Source organism: Leptonychotes weddellii, chromosome 1 (assembly GCF_054177405.1).
Source record: "Leptonychotes weddellii isolate Sample4059 chromosome 1, ASM5417740v2, whole genome shotgun sequence".
NCBI classification, from domain to species: Eukaryota; Metazoa; Chordata; class Mammalia; order Carnivora; family Phocidae; genus Leptonychotes; species Leptonychotes weddellii.
In genome coordinates, this window is record NC_138369.1 from 1222514 (window position 1) to 1243126 (window position 20613).

Sequence of the window (20613 nt, forward strand, 5' to 3'; positions counted from 1 at the left end):
AAGGACTGAGAAGCCACTGAGTTGTGTACGTGAAGCAGGTGAGCTCCAATCTGTGAGAATCCCGTCGGCGTGGAGCTGTCGCTCCGGAAGCAAGGGTAGGGCCCACAGGTACTTGAGTCGTGCTGACCCTTACCCCGGGCCCTTGCCCCCAGAATTCTTCACCTGCTGTGAAGTGCTGCAGGGGGCAGGGCGTGGATACGCCCTCTCCGTGGTGCAGCAGCTGCAGCACTCACGTCAGACAGGGCGCGTCTGGTCCTGGTTTCTGCGAGGTCTGGGCTCACTTGGCTGCCCAGACCCCACTGAGAGGCCTGGAGGGAGCCCTCAGTCTCCTCTTTGAGGAGGGAGTAGCAGTGAGCCCCCATGCTGCGGGCACTGTGGGGCTAGGGGGTGTCTGTGCTCTGGCGGGAGGGCGGCCCCGTGAGTTTTCCCCATGGTTGTGGTACTGGTGTTTCCCCATTTTACAGATGGGAAAACAGAGGCCTGGAGAGGTTCAGTAAGTCAGAGCCAGGCCTGTGGCTTCCAGGCTGCAGCAACACCTGGTTGGGGGGTGGCAGGGCGGGTGAGGACTCAGCAGAGCGGTGGGTGCGGGGGGCCGGGAGAGGAGGGTCGGGGCGAAGACTCCATCCCAGGCCCCTGCCCTACTGCGTGCTGCGGAGGGACAGGTCTTCCCCAAGAGCGGCGTGTCCAGCGTGGGCAGGGGTCCCAGAGCAGCACCTCTTGCCCCGGGCCGGGTCCCCGCACCCTGCATCACCGGAGGGTGTAAATCCTGTCCCTTTGTCTTTCAGGACAAACACCACGATGCTGCTCATGAAATCATCGAGACCATCCGGTGAGTGCGGCACCTGCCGGGGTGGGCGGGCCCCCATGCAGGCCAGCCCAGCTGTGCTTTCTGGGCTTACAGCCTGCCCTTTGACCCCGCTTTGCCCTGCGTGGCTCCTCTTGGTGAGCACCTCAGGAGGACTTGAGAAGTGACAGCTTGGTCAGAGGCGGCCAGGTCGTCCGCGTGTGGCCCTGAACAAGTCTCCGTGCTTCTCCGAGCCTTGGATCCTCCTGTGGAAGGGGAGGGAAATGCCGAGCAGGCAGGGGGCTCCCCCACCTCTCCTCACCACCTTGCTTCCTTCTCCTCCCCCTTGGATTTGGTGCTGACTCAGCCTTCCCGCGGGGCTGTTCCGCTCAGTACCCCGCACAGCCTTTCGCCCGCTTGTTCCCTGAATGTGCGGAGAAGAGCGCCGCCCCTCCCCTACCTCAGGCGGGCGACCTTGACAGAACCCACAGAAGGCTTTCTCTTTGCTGGCGTGGGGTCTGGAAGGACCTCCAGAGTGCGGGCCGTGGCCGCTGGGCGCAATTCTGTAACTGCTTCTTGCCCTGTGGTCAGGGACCCTGTTCTTCTCTGAGCATTTGCAATAAAGCCGGGGGTTTGTGTGTCTGCGTGGCTTTGGCCTCTCTTGCCGTGTTGTTTCTCAGAATTCTCACCTGCGTAGCCACCCCCGGGCCCCTGCCGTGATGTCTGCAGGAAGCTGCCGTGGCTGGAGACAGAGCTGGGCTGGTGGTGCCCTGTGCATCAGCCAGGAGGGCAGGGCCAGCTTGTGGTGGGCCCCTTTCCCTGCCGCGTGGTAGCTGGGCCACCAGCCCAGGCCACTGCAGCTGCCCGAGCCTGTCGGGTTGGCTCTGAGGGCCAAGCAATGCCTCCTTGCAAGATCGTTTCCAATTTTAAGTGAAATAATGTGTGCAAATGTTGCAGGGTGGGCCTGAAAGCAATCAGTGGTGTTAACTAGTTGCCTTAGTTTGATTTATGTTATTTTTAAAGAAGGCTGCTGGTTAGGAAGTGGGAGAGTCGAGGTTAACAGGGAAGGCTCTGAGTCAGGTGGCCTGGCGTGTGCCCCAGTGGCCTCTGCGCTTGTTTCTCATCTGCGGAGTGGGGTGCTTCTCCCTGCGCAGCTGGGGGTCAGCATCCGTGCTGCAGCTGCTGAGCCAGCCCTTTGTCTGCTGTGGCCTCGTCCTCTCCCCGGGCTGGCTAGAGCTGCCCATCTACAGGCCTGATCCTCATGTCCTGGGTCTCAAAACCATGTTACCTTCTTCCTCTTTGTCCCTGCAGACAAGTTCTGTTCACTGGCGAGATGGTCAGTACCTCGTTTTGTTCTTTCTTTTACTTTCTATAATGGAGAATTTCCAGCAGATGCAGTGGTAGACAGAGGGTGTCATGAACCCACGTACCTGCCACCCAGCCTAACAGCTCATCACCCCTCACGTGTCGTCTGAACCTCCATCCACTTTAGTTTTTGCTATATTTGTATTTCTTAAAAAAGCAATTGAGATACAACGGTGATACGAGAAACCACACGCGGGTAAGGTGCACGCTCCAGCCGATGTGGACGTGTGCTCCGGTCTCCATGTGTCCTCTGTGATCTGCTTGCCCTCCACCACCGTCCCCAGGCAGCCCCAACCCGCTTTCTGCCACGACAGGTTACCTCGCCTGTTTCAGAATTTTACCTGCAAGGACTTGTTCAGGATGTCCTTTTCTTTTTCCTGACTTCTTCCAGTCAGCACAAGACTTTGAGATTCTCCCTGTTGTTGTGTGTATCAGTCATTTTTCCTCTTTGTTACTGAGGAGTGTTCCGTTGTAGGATAGACTATGGCCATGTTTGGGCTGTTTTCGACTTTGGCGATTATAAATAGAGCTGTTACGAATATTCATGTGGGGGTTTTTTGTAGACATGTCTTTTGTTTCTTTTGGGTAAATACCCAGGAGTGGGATTGCTGGGTTTTATGGCAGCTTACTGTAAGAGGAACTACCAAGGTGTTTTCCAGAGGGATCGTCCTGTTTTGTACCCCACAAACAGTGCAGGAACATCCCTGTAGCTCTCCAGTGCACCAGCATGTGGTGTTGACATGGTTTGGTTTTGCTGGCCTAATACGAGCTGTGTGGTGGTATCTCACTGTGGTTTTAATTTGCTTTTCCTAATAATTAATGACGTTCATCATCTTTTGCCTGTTTTTAAGAATTGATTTTACTGTTGAATTTTAACTGTTCTTTACATGGTCTCATTACCAGTCCTGTATCAGATGTGTATTTTGCAAATGTTTTCTTCCTGTCTGTGGTTTACCTCTTCATATTCTTTTTTTTTTTTTTAGATTTTATTTATTTGGGCACCTGAGTGGCTCAGTCGTTAAGCGTCTGCCTTCAGCTCAGGTCATGATCCCGGGGTCCTGGGATCGAGTCCCCACATCGGGCTCCCTGCTCGGCGGGAAGCCTGCTTCTCCCTCTCCCACTCCCCCTGCTTGTGTTCCTGCTCTCGCTACCTCTGTCTCTGTCAAATAAATAAATAAAATCTTTAAAAAGATTTTATTTATTTGTCAGAGAGAGAGAGAGAGAGAGAGCGCGCGCTCAAGCAGGGGGAGGGGCAGAGGCAGAGGGAGAAGCAGACTCCCCGCCGAGCAGGGAGCCCGATGCCAGGCTCGATCCCAGGACCCCGGGATCATGACCTGAGCCGAAGGCAGACTCTTCACCAACTGAGCTGCCCAGGTGTCCCTCCCTTTTCATGTTCTTAACAGTGTCTTTGGAAGAGTAGATAGTGGCAGTATCGTAGCCAATGAGGTTTATCCGAGGCGCGATTATTGCTAATTGGAAGAGTAGATAGCTTAAATTTTAATAAAAGTCCAATTTGTCCACATTTTTCTTTTATAATTTGTGTTTTTCGCCTCCTAAGAAATATTTGCCTAATCTGAGGCCACAAGGGTTTTCTCCTATGCTTTCTAGAAGTTTTATGGTTTAGGTTTTCTATTTAAGTTTTTTAATCCATTCTGAGTAAATTTTTACATATGGTACAAGGGATGAGTTGAAATTGATTGTTTTGCATGTGGATGTCCACTAGTTCCAGCACTGTTTGTTAATGAGACTGTCCTTCCTGTCTGAAATTTCCATGGCACCTTCGTCAGAAGTCAGTGGACAGTGTGGGAGTTGGTTTATTTCTAGGCTTGGTTCTGTGCCACTGACCCGAAGAAAACCTTGATTCCTTTATCTGTAGAGTTGTGTTGAGATTGAGCAGAGTAAGTTCTCCACTTTTGTTCTTCTTTAAAATATTGCTTTGGTGGAGCACCCGGGGGGCTCCGTCAGTTCAGCGTCCGACTCTTGGTCTCAGTGCAGGTCTTGATCTCGGGGTTGTGAGTTCAGGCCCCATGTTGGGCTCCATGGTGGGGGTGGAGCCTCCTTAAAAAAAGTAATAAAAAAATATTGCTCTGGTTATTTCACCTCCTTTGCATTTCCATGTAAATTTTAGAATCAGCTTATTGATTTTTGCATAATTTTGTTAGGAAATGCATTGAATCAGTAGGTCATTTGGAGAGATTGGCCCTTGAGGCTTCCAATACTGGGTCTTTCAATCCAAGAACATAGTATATATCTGTCTACAGTTCGCTCAGCAGTGCTCCGTTATCTAAGTGTGGGGTCTTGGACACCTTCTGTTAGATTTATTCCCAGATAGTTGAGCTCTTGGCACTACTATAGATGGGATTCCATGTTAAATTTTATTTTCCAGTTGCCTGCTGCTAATAAATAAGAACACAGTTGATTTTCATATATTAACTATGACTTGTTGCTAAATTTATTGATTCTAGTACTTGATTTGTAGATTTTTTAGGACTTGCTGTAGAAATGAATATACCTGTGAATAGGGACAGTTTTACTTCTTTGTTTCAGTCTTCATGATTTTATTTCTTTTCCTTCTCCTTACTGAATTGGCTAGGACCTTCAGTACAATTTAGCGTAGAAGTGGTAAAAGCTACGGGTTTTTCATAGATTCCCTGTGTGAGTTGAGGGAATTCCCTGCTATCCCTGATGTTGTTTTTCCTAGGTGTGACCATGGCATTGTAGTTAATATTAAAAGAAGTCTGTAACTTTTACAGATGAATGCTGAGGTATTTATGAATGAAATGACATAGTGTCTGTCGTCTGCTTCTGAATGATAGGGAATGGGTGCAGAAAAAGCGTTTGACAAAAGTGTCTGCTCGTGAGAATAGCTGTCAATGTGGCTAGAGGCACGTGGTCTGCGATTTTGTCTTACTGTGGTGACAGTAACCTTGCTCACCTGCTCCACCATGTCTCTCTGATGTGTAGTCACTGCTTTTCCCCTTTTAATTAAGACCTTGGGGGAGATCCTTGGAGACCATGCAAATATCCCGTTTCTCCTTGGACTTTCGCCCCCTGATTTTAGCGTCCGGCGGTGGCTCTCACATGTCACGACTGGTTACTGTTGCTTCTGAAGGCGATTTCTCTTTTCTCATTCTCTCCATAGTTATTGACTGGAATTCTTCTATGAGGAAGAGCTGTTCTCTCATACGTATTTATTTCATTCCGTGAGCTATAACCCACTACTGTTTCGTCACTCACGTTGTTCCTGTGCTGGCCATTTGGGGCTCTCTCAGTGTGCGCCCTGTCCCTTTGGCATGCCCCCTGCCTTCCCAAGCCTGTCCTCACTTTCTAGAACCACAGATGCTCCAGAGTCACCTTGAAGTTCCCGTGTTCCAGACCTGCGAATCAGCCACATCTCTGAGGAGCCCTGGTTTCTTTTATTGGAGAATAGTTTGTGCTATTTTTTGAGACTGAGTTGTCTTCTCCTTGCTGAGTTGTGAGGATTCTTGACATACTCTGGCTGCGAGTGCCCCATGAGATACTGTATTACGTGCCCCTGATTGTGGTTTAATGGTACTTGCACTAGTGCAAGTCTTCAGTGTATCCCTTCATTTTTGGTGGTTACTCCTCTGGGTCATGTCCAGGAAATCTTTGCCTGCCCGAGTCACAAAGGTATTCTCTTTTGTTTTCTTCAAGAAGCTTTGTGGTTTCAGCTTTTGTGTTCAGGTTTAAGATGAGTTGTGAATGGATGTTTGCATATGTCGGCTGGGGGTTTATATTTGTGGGGATCAAGAATAATTAAAGAGACTTTGTTTCCCCATCAGGTTGTCTTGGTGCTTTTATCCAAAAGCCATTTAAATGTTAGCCTGAGTCTGTTCTGTGTGCTGGGTCATTGATCTATCTCTTCGTCCCTCCGCCAGCACCACGTTCTCCCGGCTACTGTAGACTTACAGTGGGTCTCAAAGTAAGGCGGTTAAATCTTTTTTTTTTTTTTTAAAGATTTTATATATTTATTTGACAGAGAGAGACAGAGAGAGAAAGGGAACACAGGCAGGGGGAGTGGGAGAGGGAGAAGCAGGCTTCCCGCCGAGCAGGGAGCCCGATGCGGGGCTCGATCCCAGGACCCTGGGATCGTGACCTGAGCCAAAGGCAGATGCTTAAGGACTGAGCCACCCAGGCACCCCGGCGGTTAAATCTTTTAACTGTTCTTTTTAAAGATTATTTAGGCTAGGTTCTCAGTCTTTGTATGTCAGCTTTAGAATCAGCTTGTCTGTTTCTCAGAAAGCCTACTGGGCTTGTTCTAGGAATTACTTCCAGTTAGCAGTTCAGTCCAGGGAGAAGGGCCATTTTAACAACGTTGAGTCTTCTGTTCTGTGAATATAGTTTCCCTTGCTTTCTTTTGTCTTTGATTTTTCTCAGCAGTGTTTTATAGTTTTCAATACAGAGATCTTGCAAATCTTTCATTAAAATTATCACTAAAGGGGTCTGGGTGGCTCAGTCAGTTAAGCGTCTGACTCTTGATTTTGATTCAGGGTCGTGAGGTTGTGCCCTGGGTTGGGCTCCACGCCGGCCATGGAGCCTGTTTAAGATTCTCTCGCTCCCTCTCCCTCTGCCCCGCCCCCACGCACAAGTGCTCTCTCTCTCTCAAGTAAGTAAATCTTAAAAAAAAATCATCCCTAGGTATTTATGTTTTACTGATATTTTAAATGGTATTTAAGAAATTCATTTAAAAATTCTTTGTTGCTGGTATATGCAAACATAGCTCATTTTTGCTCATTGACCTCATGTCTTGTGACCTTGCTCAATTCACGTAAGTTCTAGAAGCTTCTATGCAAATTCTTCAGGATAGCGTATTAATTTGTGTATTAAATTGTGTGTCTGTGAATGAAGACGTTTTGCTTCTTCATTTCCAGTCTTTACGCTGTTCACTTATTTTTCTTGCCACGTGGTGCTGGCCAGGGCCTGTCGTAGAGCGTTGAAGGGAAGTGTGGGGGCCGGCATCCTCACCTGTCCCCACCCTTCTGGGAGGGCTCAGTCTTGCGCCAGTGGTCTGGTGGTGTCTGCGGGACCGGTACCTTCCTGTCCGTGGGGTCTCCTGACCTACGCCCTGTGTGCTGCTGAGCAGAGTTTACCGTACAGAAGTGCTTGTGAGGAGGGAAGGTGGGGACCCCTGGGCGGGTTGGTGGTTGGAGGTGGGCACTGCCCAGCTGGCCCTGGTCACTGAGACTGGGGAGGGGTGTCGTAGGGAGGGGCCGCAGAGTCTGGGGCTGGAGGGCCAATGTGTGTGTGTGTGTGTGTGTGTGTGTGTGTGTGTGTTGGGGCTGGCGGGGCACGATGAAGGAAACTGCTAACTGGACTCAGCAGCTGCTTCCTGCTCCGGCGAGGGAGTCTGGCTTGAGGACACAGGGACACAGGGACAGACGGCCCTCCCTCTTCCAGGAGACCTCCTGTCCCCACAGAGCAGAGCTGGCCGGGAGCCCGCAGGGAGCCGGCAGGCAGAGCAGAGACAGTGGGCGCGTGGGCAGCACTCCCCTCACACCCCTTTCCACCTCTTGCTTCCTCGGAGGTTTTTATCCTGTGTGGGGCTTGGGTTTGGCTTGGGTGTTTTCTGTATCTGTTGAGATGATCCTTCTACTTTCTATCCTTTAGTCTGTTAATGAGGTGAAGGACAGTGATTCATTCCTGCGATAAACTCCACGTGATTAACATGTATTGCTGACTTTAGTTTACTAGTATTTTTAGAGGATTTTTGTGTTTGTATTCATGGGGGATATTCGTGGATAGATTTCCTGTTTGATACCGACTTTGTCTTTCCAAGGCTTTATCTCCCTCTGGTTTTGGCATCAGGGTAACACTGGCCTCCTAAAACTGAAAACGATTAGTGTCATTCCTCCTTAAATGTCTGGATTCCCCAGCGAGGCTAGCTAGACCTGGAGGTCTGTTTGTGGGAAGGTGCTTGATCAGGGAATCGAGGTCTTTCGTAGGGTCGAGGCTGTTGAGATGTTTCCTTTCTTCTAGTGTCGGTTTCGCCTGCTTGTGTTTTTCCAGGAATTAGTTCATTTCATCTAAGGTGTCAGATCTCTTGGCGGGACGTTTTCCATAACGGCCCGGGTTTTCTCTGGAAGATCTGTGGTGTCGACTCCTCTCCCCTGGCCCTTTGTCAGGGTTGCATCAGGATCCAACGAGGGTTACACCTTGGGGTTGGCTGGTGTGTTTTTCTGTCCCTTTACTCTGTCGGCTCCCCTCCATCTCTCTGTTTCTTGCAGCGTGTTTGTTGAAGCAGCTTCTTGTCTTGGGCTCGGGTAGCTCGTGGTGCGGCACTTGCTAACTCCCGGGGCACACAGTGCGTGCCGAGCTCTCTGCCTGGAGTGGGTTGGTTTCCTCGGCTCCGTCCCATGTGGGCCCACTGACACCCAGGAGCTGACCCTGGCGGGGGCTCCGCACACCATGTGAGGCCCAGCGTCAGCCACAGCCTCGCGTGGTTTGTTCTGAATTAACGCCGCCCTTTTCTCTTGCGCATTTTGAGTTGAATAATGAGGATTTTTTTTGATGTTTGGGAGTTAACAGTGTTTAAGACAGCCGAGAGTAAAAACTAGAGCATGGAGAATAGTTTTCACTGTAGGTTCTGCTTTTGTGTTTCAGATGGGTCTGTGAAGAGATCCCAGACCTCAAGCTTGCTATGGAGAATTACGTTCTGATCGACTACGACACCAAAAGGTGAGCAGAGCTCTGTCCATGCTTGCTGGGGACGCGGCCTCCCGTCAGCTCTTCTTCGACGGCACAAGCTGGTCTGCAATTTCCTTTGAGAGTTGGCTGTCGCCTCCATGCAGTTATTTTGGTAGGAAATGTTTATCAAATATTGGCAGAGGCTGTCAGAGCGAGGACGGAATTGGAAATGCCACACTGCGGAAACGGCGCCTGGTATGTGTGAAGTCGGCCCCAGCTAGCTGCCGAGGGGCTTGTTCCCCGCGGGCGGCCGTCAGCAGCCACTGCTCCTGCCTGGGGCCAGCACCTCTGCACGGGCCTCCCGGGGCTCGGGCTCTGGCCAGCCCCGCCTGGGTCTCAGTGGGTTTGGTCCGTCACTGTGCGTCCAGCCCTTTGGCCGCTTCTCGCAGTTTCCTGCAGGCACGTCCTGGATCTCAGAGGAGAGTCCTGTGGGTGGAGAAGGGTGAGGCCGTCTCTGGAATGCCTGCCTGGAGTTTTTTTGTTTCTCTTTGAGAAGGAAGGCTGACATTCCAGGCTCCTGCCGTTTTAGCTCTTGGCAGGCTTAGCAGGGGCTGCAGTCTTCGCGGAAGGATCGTGTCCTCTGTGGGCTTTGCTAGCTCGCTCTCCATAAGGTGCACAGTCCAGGGGCCCCTAACAGGACCCGGCACCCAGGTGTTGTTGACCTGGTCTCACTCTTGTGTTTGAAGGGCCTCTTGGTCTGCTCGTCAGCCCTGATCCCATTCCCCTGGCCTCCTGCCTTGTTCCCCATTTAATAATTGGCTCAGCATTTGAGAAAGAAGAGAACTGTGCTCACTCCTCATGCAGAGCATCCAGGCCCCTGGGCCGTAGGGTGGCCCCATGGACTCGGGTGGTGCACGGGCATCTGGCAGCGTGGGCACACACCAAGGAGTGGGGTACACCTCTCTAACTCCCAGGGTGAGGGTGCGTACGGGTGCTGACCCTTGGACCTTAGTCGTTTGGCCAGTGAAACAATGGGTTGATTGCTCTGTGCCTGGCCGAGAGCAGCCAGCATTTTTCAGGATAGTATTGCTAAAGATGTTTGCAGGGGGGTGTTTGAGGTTCTTCCCCTCCAAACTCAGTTGGCTTAGAAAAGACTGGGAGTGGGCAGCGGGGGGCCAGTCTGGAGGTATCCACCTGAGGGACCGGTGCGGCCGCGGGGTCAGGTTCGTGGTGGGGGATCCTCATTTCTCTCTCAAGCAAGGTGGCGGCAGGGCCAGCCCACAGCGTTTGTGCATCGTCCAGGGACAGGCCTCCTCCGGGGTGGGCTGAGGCCTGGTGGCTCACAGCTGTCCAGGCGGAGGGGGAGCACAAGGAAATAAAATGACAAAGTGGTGCCTTCGTTTTCGCCTGAGGGCTGCACGAGAAACTAGGAGCCCGAGGTCTCGGATCTTTCATTTGGCAAATTAGGAGGGTGAAGGAGTGTCACTCAGACGCTGGGCGTTGCCGGGGCCGCGGACTGCCAGGTCCTGGTTCTTGTGACCTTGCCTGGCCCCGTGCTGAGCGGGGGCGGGGGCGAGCGCAGCTGCACCAGTGGCCCGCTGCTCCGGAAGAGTGGCACAGCCCATTGTTGCTCTTGGGTTCCTGAGGTCACCACGTTGGCCCGGGGCGGCTCCGTCACTGTCCTTTGTGAGGACCCATCACGCTTTGGTAGTGACTGCTCTTCCCGCCTGCTCTCCACTTCTCTCGCTTTTCCACCGCGGCTGTCCTGCGGGGACCTCGGACTTGCTGTCGGGGGAGCCAGCTTAGTTGAATCCTTTGATTTCTGTTGTGAAGGAATGGTGCGCGTGAGCTGTTGGGGTAAATCTGGGGCCGAGGATGAGGGGCAGGCTGTCAGTGAAGATGCAGGGGCCAGCGGGGCGGGCGGCTTGGGGTGCACACAGCATGGTCATTGCTTCCCGTGTCCCGTGTGGAGGGACTTCTCCCAGGCTCCTGGCGTCTGGCTCGGGGAGGAAGCCTCCCTGCTGCGGTGTGTGCACGTAGGTAGACAGGGGCCCCCAGCGGACGTGGTGCCCTCTGTTACAGCGTGGACATCGGAGCACGTCCCCCCAGCGCTGCTCATAGCAGGCAGGTCGTCCTCTGCGGGGCGTCCCGGGCACTGTCACAGGCTGAGCAGCATCCCTGGCCCCAACCCTTTGATGCCACCCCTTCAACGCCAGAATGTCCCCAGATGTTCCCAGACAATGCGCAGTGTCCCCTGGAGGCAGAGTCAGTCCTGGGGGGACCTCCTAGGTTGGATTTCATTGAAAGTCATACCTGGAGTAAGCGTGGTGGGGTCTGGGAGAGTCCTGTCTCGTCAACAACTCCCAGGCAGGCGCTCATTCGGCATCTGACGTGTACTGCTTGCGTCTGTGGAAGAGTTGGAATCTGTAGGGCGGGTGTTGGGCAGTGTCCTCTTCTGCCAGGAGAATCAGCGGGCCCTTTCTGCCGCTGGGTGGACCCCATGCCCATCAAGCTGGGGCTGAGATGGAGGCTCTTTCCGGCCCGGGGAAGGAGGTAGGGCCCGTGCACACTGCCCTGGGGCAGTGGGTCCGGCTTGGGGAGCAGGTGGGATTTCTGTCCATCTCCTGGGTGGGGAGTCCGGGCCGGCCAGGTGCCAGCCGCAGTGCTTTATGAAGGCTGTGCGGAGCCCTTTCTCTCACCTGACACTTGCTGGGCACACCATTCACCTTGGGTTTGACCCGTGAGCCGTGACCTCCGCAGGCTGCCCTGAGGTACACGATTTGGCCACGTAGCTGAAGACCGCCTCAGCCCCAGACACTGGGCTCGGCCTTGTTGCCCACCCGTGGTTCTCCTCGGTGCCCTGTGGCCTCTGCCTTCTCACCAGGGGAGAGCTGGCTCTGCATGTCCAGGAGCCGTCCCTCCCGAAAGGCCTGCCAGGCCCCTGGGGCTTGTCCTGAGCTCCGCAGGGACCAGCGCCTTCCCTTGCCTTTTCAGCTTCGAAAGCATGCAGAGGCTCTGTGACAAATACAACCGTGCCATCGACAGCATCCACCAGCTGGTAGGTGGCCTCTGCCCTCCCCTCACGTGCGTCTGCTTGTCGGGGACCCGTGCGGGGGTGCTCCCCCCGGTTGCCGTCACGTGTCCTGGGTAGTTTTAATGACATGCCTCGCAGACCCCCTCAGACCACCCCGGAGTGCGGGGGTTCACATGTGCGGCGTGGGGCCGGCCACTGCTGACCCCCAGTGGGAGGTGTCTCGGGAGCTGCTGTTGGGACCGGGCTGGGGGTGGGGTGTGTCCTCAGCCCCTGTCCCCGGCATGCTGAGTGCTCGTCCCCAGGGTCTCCAGTGCATATGGACCTTCACGTCGGTGCCCCGTCCCCACGGGCTGAGGCAGGCAGGTGCGGTCAGGAGCCTGCCCGGGGCTTCTCCTGTCCCTCAGCCAGCTGTGTTGTGAGTGTTTTCCTGCCATCCCTTTGGGCTGTTCTGATTATGGAGAGGCCTGGGGCTCTGTCCTCACCTCCCTCTGCCACCATGCTGGGGTCTGGGGAGCCTTCGCCTGGTGAAGAACAGACGACAGCCGGGCCGGGCCAGGCTGCAAAAGCAGTTCCAGAGAGCGGGTCACTCCTGTTTCTAAGGAAGTTTCACTGTCTAGGCAGGGTGGGCTCCTGCCGGGGGTGGGGGTTCTCCGGCAGGAGCCTTGCTGTCAGGGGAGGCTATGGCGGGGTGTCGGGCCACGCAGCCCCGAGGGCCTAGCATGGGCTGGCCTGGGCTCTCTGGGCAGTCATCCCCATCACTGTTCCTGACGGGAGGGGAGGGGGATGCTGAGTCAGATGAGTATGTTCTGGCCTCCTGTGTGAGGGACCGGGGTTCAGAGAAGTTCTTCTGGGTGTCAGCTGTGTGGGCCCCCCTGACCCACTGCCTCGGCCCAGAGCCCTCCCCTCGGTTTTGTCCTGGGCAGGAGGTGAGGCCTGAGGCTTGGGGCTGACCTGGGCCGCTCATGGTGGCCAGGCCACGCGGCCTCCAGTGCCCTGCACGGCGGTGGCCTGGCCCCAGGCTGGGAAGGCCCTTGGGAGCTGCCAGGGCCGCAGGAGGCTGAAGGGCAGCTGACATGAGTCAGAAGGGGGTGGACCGTGAGGGGTTAGGGCACCAGGCCTCAGTGGCGCCCCAGGGCTGGGAGCCCGAGGACTCCCTCCTCGGGTCAGCATGAGCTGGACGGGCGCCGGCCTGGTTCTGGCCCCTGAGGCCCCTGACAAGGACCCACGAGGCGCTGGCTCTCTGCGTGGCTCTTGGCCCGTTTCTCTTCCCAGACAGGCTTTCGGGTGAAGGCGCAGCTCCCCACTCAGTGGGGAGTGTGCTTGAGGCCAGGATTGCAGGGTGGCCTCTGCTGCCTAGGGAGGCAGCGTGGCCGCCTGCCCGCAAGCACGCACACCGTTGTCTGGCGTGGGCAGGCGCCGGGGCGCACCACCGCCCGTGTGACGTGTGCGGTGCTTTCTCTGCCGTCCTAGTGGAAGGGGACCACGCAGCCCATGAAACTGAACACTCGGCCGTCCAACGGGCTCCTGCGGCACATCCTGCAGCAGGTCTACAACCACTCGGTGACAGACCCCGAGAAGCTCAACAACTACGAGCCCTTCTCCCCCGAGGTGTACGGGGAGACCTCCTTTGACTTGGTCGCACAGATGATCGACGAGATCAAGATGACCGAGGATGACCTGTTTGTGGACCTGGGCAGTGGTGAGTGTGGGCAGGCCGTGCTGGCCCCCAGAGATGGAGGAGGCGGCTCGGTCAGCACCCCAGGTCGCCTGCAGCCCCTTGCGGTGGGGGACGCCCCTCTCTGCAGCAAGCTGGTGCTCTGCACAGAGGAGAGGCCGGGTCGTCGTGCTCCCAAGGACAGAGTGTGTCCCTTCCCTGTCTCTCACCCCTGCTGGCCTTGCGGGACCTGTTCTTGGCTCAGAGCGGACCCCAGTGACCACTGCAGACCAGCCCCCCACGTTGCTGGGTGTCTTCGCCCCTTCCCCACACCCCCCGGCTCTCACTAGCCGCCCCCCTCCTTTATGTATGGCTGGTCCTCTGGCACCAGAGTGGAGGCTCCTGAGGGCAGGGCCTGTCCTCAGTGCGGCCTAGCAGGTGTCCACGTGATGAACTGTAGACTGTACGGAATAAACAAACGCCTCGGATTGGCTGATTCCAGATGGGATGTGTTGAGGTGACAGGGCTGATGATGTGGCTGCCAGCCTGCCGTAGGAACCCCGCGCACAGCCCTCTGGGGCGGCTCTGCCACCTGGATGTGACCTTGTTTTGACAGCCTTGTGCTGCAGACTCAACGTCCTGTCTCAAACCGGCATGGCCTCGGTGCTTGGAAAAGGGCCCAGAACACCGGGCGAGGACAACTTTTTTGATGTCATCATGAATTTGAGCTTTTTTAAGCACAGAATTGGTATTTTAAGAAGAATGTGTATACTTTAGGGGCGCCTGGGTGGCTTAGTCAGTTGAGAATCCAACTCTTGGTTTTGGCTCAGGTCATGATCTCCTCAGGGTCGTGAGATCGAGCCCCGTGTCGGGCTTCGCACTCAGTGGGGAGTCTGCTTGAGATTCTCTCTCTCTCCCCCTCTGCCCCTCCCCCTATTCATGCGTGTGCATGTGCGCGCGCTGTCTCAAAAAAAAAAAAAAATGCTTCGAAAGTCAGTTATCTAAAAGGCCACAGAATTTATCTGCGTGTCCTGGAAGGTTTAGGAGTTTTGGAAAGCACCTGCCTGACTCCTCATGCCCAGCTCTTAACCTCCCTCCCCCCGTCCCTTGGCCATGACCCGTGGGCCTTGCCATTTACCCTGTGTTTCTAAGTAGTGGGCTTATTTTCTTTTTTTTTTCTTTAAGATTTTTTATTTTAGGGCGCCTGGGTGGCTCAGTTGGTTAAGCGACTGCCTTCGGCTCAGGTCATGGTCCTGGAGTCCCGGGATCGAGTCCCGCATCGGGCTCCCTGCTCGGCAGGGAGTCTGCTTCTCCCTCTGACCCTCCTCCCTCTCATGCTCTCTGTCTCTCATTCTCTCTCTCGCAAATAAAAAAAAAAAAAAAAAAAAGATTTTTTATTTTACGTAATTTCTACCCCCAGTATGGGGCTTGAAGTCACGACCCTGAGATTGAGAGTCACACGCTCCACCCACCAAGCCAGCCGGGCACCCTGGTGTGCTTATTTTTATTATTTGAATATATTCTATTCAAAGTGCAAACTCAGAGGGCTCCCGGCACAGAATCTGAGAGGCACGGCCGACCCACGTGGGAGGGGAGAGCACACGAGGCCTGAGCCAGGGCGCCGCACGCTGCCCCTAGTGGCCTGCACAGCTGGGCGTGTTGGTGCGTTCGGCCTGCTTGTCGGGCTGCGCGGGGAGGCCAGCACACGACAGTGGTTTGGAGACCCCGCTCCTGGTATGCATCAAAGCCCCGTCGATGCCGTGTTGACGGGTGTTCTCAGGGATTTCGGATTTGGCCGGCCGTGCCGTGCTGTGGCGGAAACACGGGAGCCTTGCAGAGGTAGACAGAGAGCAGGTTCCCCTCGCGAGAGCCCTGGAGTGCTCTGGAGTGTTGTAGGTATGAGGCCGCGTAGGCCAGATGGCCGTCCCCCTAGTGGGGCTCAGCTCACGGCCTGGGTCACTGGCATATCCTAGGGACCTTGGAGAGTGCTCGCACCTTCTTGGGGAGCCGGAGGCCTCTGCCTGTTGACCCCCATGGCCGGCACCTGCCTGTCCTGGGCCTCGACTCTGGGTCGGTGCCGCCTCTGTCCCCGGGGCTGCATCTGACGGTACCTCTGTCTCTCTGAAGGAGTGGGCCAGGTCGTGCTGCAGGTCGCCGCGGCCACCAACTGCAAACATCACTATGGCGTAGAGAAAGCTGACATCCCAGCCAAGTACGCGGAGGTGAGTGACTCTGGGGTGGGACACAGGTGTGTGTGTTTGCGTCTCTTTTCTTTCAAACCTTTGTTTGCCGTGACCCACGGGGTGTAAGGAGGGGAGGACAGATCAAGGTGGGCGTTCGGAGGGGCTGCTTGGTCTCTGCTTGCGCATCTGGGCCCGCTGTGTGTGCTGCCCGCAGGGACTACAGCCTGGTCTCCCCCAGGCTGGGCCTGTCTCCCCCAGACGCCCCAGGGGCACCACTGCTGTGCCTATGTCTGCCTGATGGGGTCAGTGGGGTTTGGGGAGTAGGTGCGTCTCCAGAAATGCCTGTAGAGCATGTGGCCTGCGCATCTGGTGGACTCTGCAGGTCCTGCCGTCTGTCCTCCCCTGCAACCCCTGGAATCAAAGGGGTTGTGCTGAGGGCTGGTGGATGGGCAGTCCCAGCTTGTCCCGGGGTGGGGGTGGGTGGGGGAATGGGCCGCGGGGAGCCGCTGACGGGCTGTCGGATCATTCCCTTGCAGACCATGGACCGAGAGTTCAGGAAGTGGATGAAATGGTATGGAAAAAAGCATGCAGAATACACAGTGAGTGCCATCGCTCCATGCCCCTGCGGCTAACGATCCAGCTCCCATTTCTGTGTCTCCTCCTCCCCTGACCCGCCGTTCCTCTTCCCTCCTGGGACACCCGCCCTGCCTGCCCTCGCCCGGCGTGGAGCGCAGTGCGCACGGCCGAGCTGGGCGTGCGGCGCTGTGCGGGGGGAGGCCCGCTCAGCACAGCAGTACCCTCCTCCCTCTCCCGCCTCTTCTGCCCTCTCTGGGCCTCCTCGGGGGCTGCCCCTGCCCCTGCCCCGTGCCCTCTTGAGAACAGAGGTGGGACGTGGCGGTGCCCCTCTGCCCCAGCCCTCAGACGCTTGAACGCAGTCACGTGCGGCGTGTCTGCAGGCAGCTGGCGGGTCTCAGGGAGGCCTCCTTCAGTATCGTGGCAGCAGCGCGGGGCTGGGCCGCGGGGTGTAGATGGCAAGGCCTCTTCCTTTGTCCGCTGGCCAGCCCAGTGGCATCTTCTCCTTGCCTTCCTGGCTGCGTGTGACCCAGACGCCGAGTCCCTCCTCCTGGCAAGGCTCAGGTTTGGGGCGGCACGTGCCCCCAGCTCTCCTGGCTGCCGCTGCGCCTCGGCCTCCATTGCTCGGCCCAGCCTTGCGGTGCCCACGCTCCTTGGCCGGCCGGGGTTCTAGACCCCTGGCCTCCACTCCTGTCCGGAGCATCTGCGTCTCACACATCGAAACGTGTCTGGGCCCAAGACTCATCCCTTACTCTATCTGTTGCTCTGGACACAATGTGGCCATGCAGCCCACACCCACTCGGCCGCTGTGGGGACACCGCAGACAGAGTGTGTCCAAACCAGATCTTGACCTCCTCCTTCTCTTCCCATCTCAGGCCATTACCTACACATACCCAGAGCTCGAGGCCCAAATCACCAAGGTTCCACTTGGTTCCACGGCTCGCCCTATTGCTCCTCCCTCCTGGAGACTTCTTACAAGTGTTCACGTCTTGCCCTCTCCATTGTCACCAGCCCAGAGCAAGCCATACCATGGGGCGTTGACTGTTGAGCTGGAACCAGCATTCCTTGTTGCGTTAGGGACCTAGAATAAGTCATGCGATCATGGGCTGGGGGTCAGTTGGGGTGTGGGGAGAAGGGGAAAGAGGAGGTTTTCCTTTCCTTAGGACAGCCTGACGGCCTCTCCTTCCGTGGGTCATGCCTGCACTGTAGTGTCTGAAAGTCATTGCCAAACCCATGGTCACCCACACTTGCTCCCTGGCATCTTCTGGGAGTTTTATAGCGGTGTTTTACCTGTAGGGCCGTGAGGCTGTAAGGACAGCACCTGGGTCCTTTCCTTTGCACTTGGAGGCCCAGCCATTTCAGCCCGTGGTTGCAGGCTCTGCCCTTGCTCCTCTGTCTGTCTGTCTGTCTGCTCCCGCACCAGGCCACACCATCTGCGTTACCATGGCTCTGTAGCGAGTCCTCGCTCAGGCAGTGTCCGCCCGTCCTCTGGCCTGGCTCTTCTCCTTCCACGCTGTGTCTGCCTTGCTGGGGCTTTCACCTGCCCAGATAAACCGTGGAGTCAGCGTAGAGTCAGTTTGTGGGCGTCCACCTCAGAGCTCACGGTGGGCTGGGGTCGGGATGCCACTGACTCCGCGCAGCAGCTCAGGAAGGACGGCCGTCTGGACGGTATCGCGGCTTCCTGCCTCCGACGCGGCCTGCCTCTCCCCCACCGACTTTGCCTCATGTACGTCTTGTACATCTTGTAGGTCTTGAAGTCTGTTTGTCTCTTTGTCTTGGTGCCTGTGTAAATGATACTGTATTTTTAATTTTAAATTCCACTTGTCCGTTGCTGGTTTTACAGGAAAGCAATTGACCTTTGTCTGTTGCGTATCAACGTACAATACTACTTTCACCTGAGAATGTTCCTGTATTGGCTTATTGGCTCCAGGTTGTTTGTTTTTCTGAATTCTTTCAAATTTTCTGCATAGATGATCGTGTCACCTGTGAACAGAGGTGGTTTTATGTCTTCCTTCCCAAGCTGTGTATGTTTTATTTTTCTTGTCTTACTGCACGAGCCAGCGTAACAGTAGGTATGTACGTTCCGCTGCCAAAAAGCAGTGGTGAAAGGGGCACCGTGGCCTTGTTCCTTGTTTCCTTTCCACTGGGAAAGCTTTGACTTTCTCACCGTGGAGATGATGGGAGCCGTAGGTATTTTGTGGTGTTCCTTAGCAAGTGGACACAGTTCCCCTCCGTTCTTATTTTGGGAATCTTCATCTTGAATGGGTTGGAGTTTGTCAAATGCCTTCCCTGCATGTGTTGACACGCTCCTGGGATCTCTCTTTGGCCTCTTGACGGGTGTCCAGCCAGCCTTCCGTGCCTGGGTGAGTCCCGCCTGGTCGTGGCGTGCGGTGGTTTTCACACGGTGTTGGATTTCCGCTCCGCACCGGGTTGTCGAGAGTGTTTGCGTCCGCGTCCACGAGAGATCCCGGCCTGTACCTCTCCTTCCTCCTTCCTTTGGGTGTGCAGTGATGCCGGCCCCGTGGGGAGAGGAGCTGCACCCTCTGCTTCTGTTCTGTGTTTCTGGAGCCAGGACGTGCACAGGCAGAGTGGGACCTGGCTTCTCTTCCCTGTCTCCTGGTGCGGTTTCTTCTGAAATTCTCTGCCGGGGCCCCCATCTGAGGCCCCCTGGGGTCTGCCGGTCGGGCTGAGCGTGCGGGGAGTCCAGTGGGTTTCCATTCCCAGGAACTTGTTCCCGCGCGGTCCCCACATCGGCTCTTACGCTGACTGCGTTCCTAAACGGACTTCCTAAAACACAGGTTTTCGTGTTTTAAACCACTTCTTGTTTCTGGTGAGAAAGCCCCAGCTCGGGGTGTAGGAGTCCTGCTCCTGTTACTTAACCTAAGAGGAAACGGCCCCTGTGCTCCAGGCACGGCTTCCAGGACTCCGTTTGTAGCCTGGTTTTAGCTTCTGGCAGCTCCTCTCGGCTGGGGCGATGGGCAGGGGTGAGGCTGGGGGCGCTGCTCGCCCGCTTCTCCTTCCGCCGTCCTCCTTCCTTCTCTTGTCTCCAGCCGGGGTCAGTGGTCGGCATGCGGGAGGGGCTCCCCACGTGGAAACCGTCTCATTCCTTGGGTCTCGTGTGGGGCAGAGTGCTCACTGGCCCCGCCTCAGCCCTTGCGAGGTGGCTGTGAATAGAATTTGGCTCAAAGGACGCTTGGGCACGACCTTGGCGGGCGGTGTGTGGAAGGAGCGGGCCGCAGGACGGCAGCTGGCCGTGCCTCTGCTGTTCTGTTGTCTGTTTCCAGAGGGCTCCGCGGGGTGTGGTGAGCGTGTGCTGACTGATGAGCACCCACGTTTGGCGGGAACTTGTGTCCTGGATCTCGTGAGGCCTTCCCAGCAGCTTTCTGTGGCTTTGACCAGGCGTCCTCGTTGGCGGACGGAGTCCTGCTCCTGTTACTTAACCTAAGAGGAAACAGAGCCAACAGGAGTCTAAAAATAGCCCATGTGCTTTTCCAAGCCCCAGAGCCTGCTTGTGCAGGCCAAGGACCCCATGTGGCCGCCGCCTCCCTGTCCTGCAGCTCAGCGGTGCCTGGGCGCCAAGCCCTGCCTACCCACCCCCGTGCCTCCTCCTGTCAGAGCCCCGTTCCCTCCTTCCACTCGGCTTCTGCTGGCCGGGCTGTCTCAGCTCAGGGTGCCCCCTCCGCCTGGGAGACGCTCTGTCCAGCGCCCCGCCCAGGCTGGCGTCCAGGCCCCCAGAGCCCCCACAGCACAGTAGCCGTGCTGTTCACGATGCGCCCCGTAGGGTGGGCCTGGCATGCAGCGGGTCTCGAACGTCAAGAGCCTGTTAACTTGGGTGGCTGGGGCCTCGTGGAGGAACCACGTGGGGGCGGCGCCATGGTGTCTGTGGACCTGCGCTGAGGCACTTCTTGCACTCGGGGGCAGGGGCCTCTCTCTCCAGGACATGTGCAGGGCCTCCCACCTGCCACCCCTCCAGCTTTGCCCACGTCAGGATGGCGCCTCTGTGGTCCTTGGGGTGGCTGGGCCACATCAGCCGGGGCCCCAGGCATCTCAGAAGCACTGGCCCACCTCCCCTCTGGTCTTGGGCTGGGTTGGGTCACCGGCAGGCGGCTGCTGCCAAGAGACAGGGCCTGGGGGTTCGGCCGAGCTGGACTGTGTCTGTGGACTTGGGGCTGCTCCTGGGCAGGTTTGCCAAGTGCCAGGGTGTGCCTGTGGGTGGCGCTCCCGCACCTGACTTGGGTGGGGTCAACCTCGGTCTCTTCGTTCTCGGACGCTGTGCTCTTTTCCCCTGACTGGAGAGCATGTGTGTTCCGTGCAGGGGTGGGTGCAGCCTCCAGGACCACGTATGTGGCGAGCTGGGGCGGCCTGGGGGGGGGGG

At 56.3% G+C, this 20613-nt stretch overlaps 1 protein-coding gene and 1 pseudogene across 9 annotated transcripts in view; both read left to right on the forward strand.

Annotated features, from left to right (window-relative positions):
- Nucleotides 1–20613, forward strand: part of DOT1L (DOT1 like histone lysine methyltransferase) — a 65455-nt gene that overhangs the window by 16113 nt on the left and 28729 nt on the right. For 2 of the 9 annotated variants that reach the window (XM_081829625.1, XM_081829671.1), the window contains exons 1-5: nucleotides 10396–11347; nucleotides 11789–11852; nucleotides 13299–13527; nucleotides 15610–15704; nucleotides 16202–16264. In XM_081829625.1, the coding sequence (XP_081685751.1) occupies nucleotides 11022–11347; nucleotides 11789–11852; nucleotides 13299–13527; nucleotides 15610–15704; nucleotides 16202–16264 (777 nt within the window). In that variant the 5' untranslated portion in view covers nucleotides 10396–11021. Of the gene's footprint in view, nucleotides 1–785; nucleotides 830–8770; nucleotides 8846–10389; nucleotides 11348–11788; nucleotides 11853–13298; nucleotides 13528–15609; nucleotides 15705–16201; nucleotides 16265–20613 lie in introns of those variants that run through there. The other 7 variants (XM_081829547.1, XM_081829484.1, XM_081829401.1 and 4 more) reach the window with 7 other exon arrangements.
- Nucleotides 3562–3710, forward strand: LOC115944402 (U4 spliceosomal RNA; annotated as a pseudogene).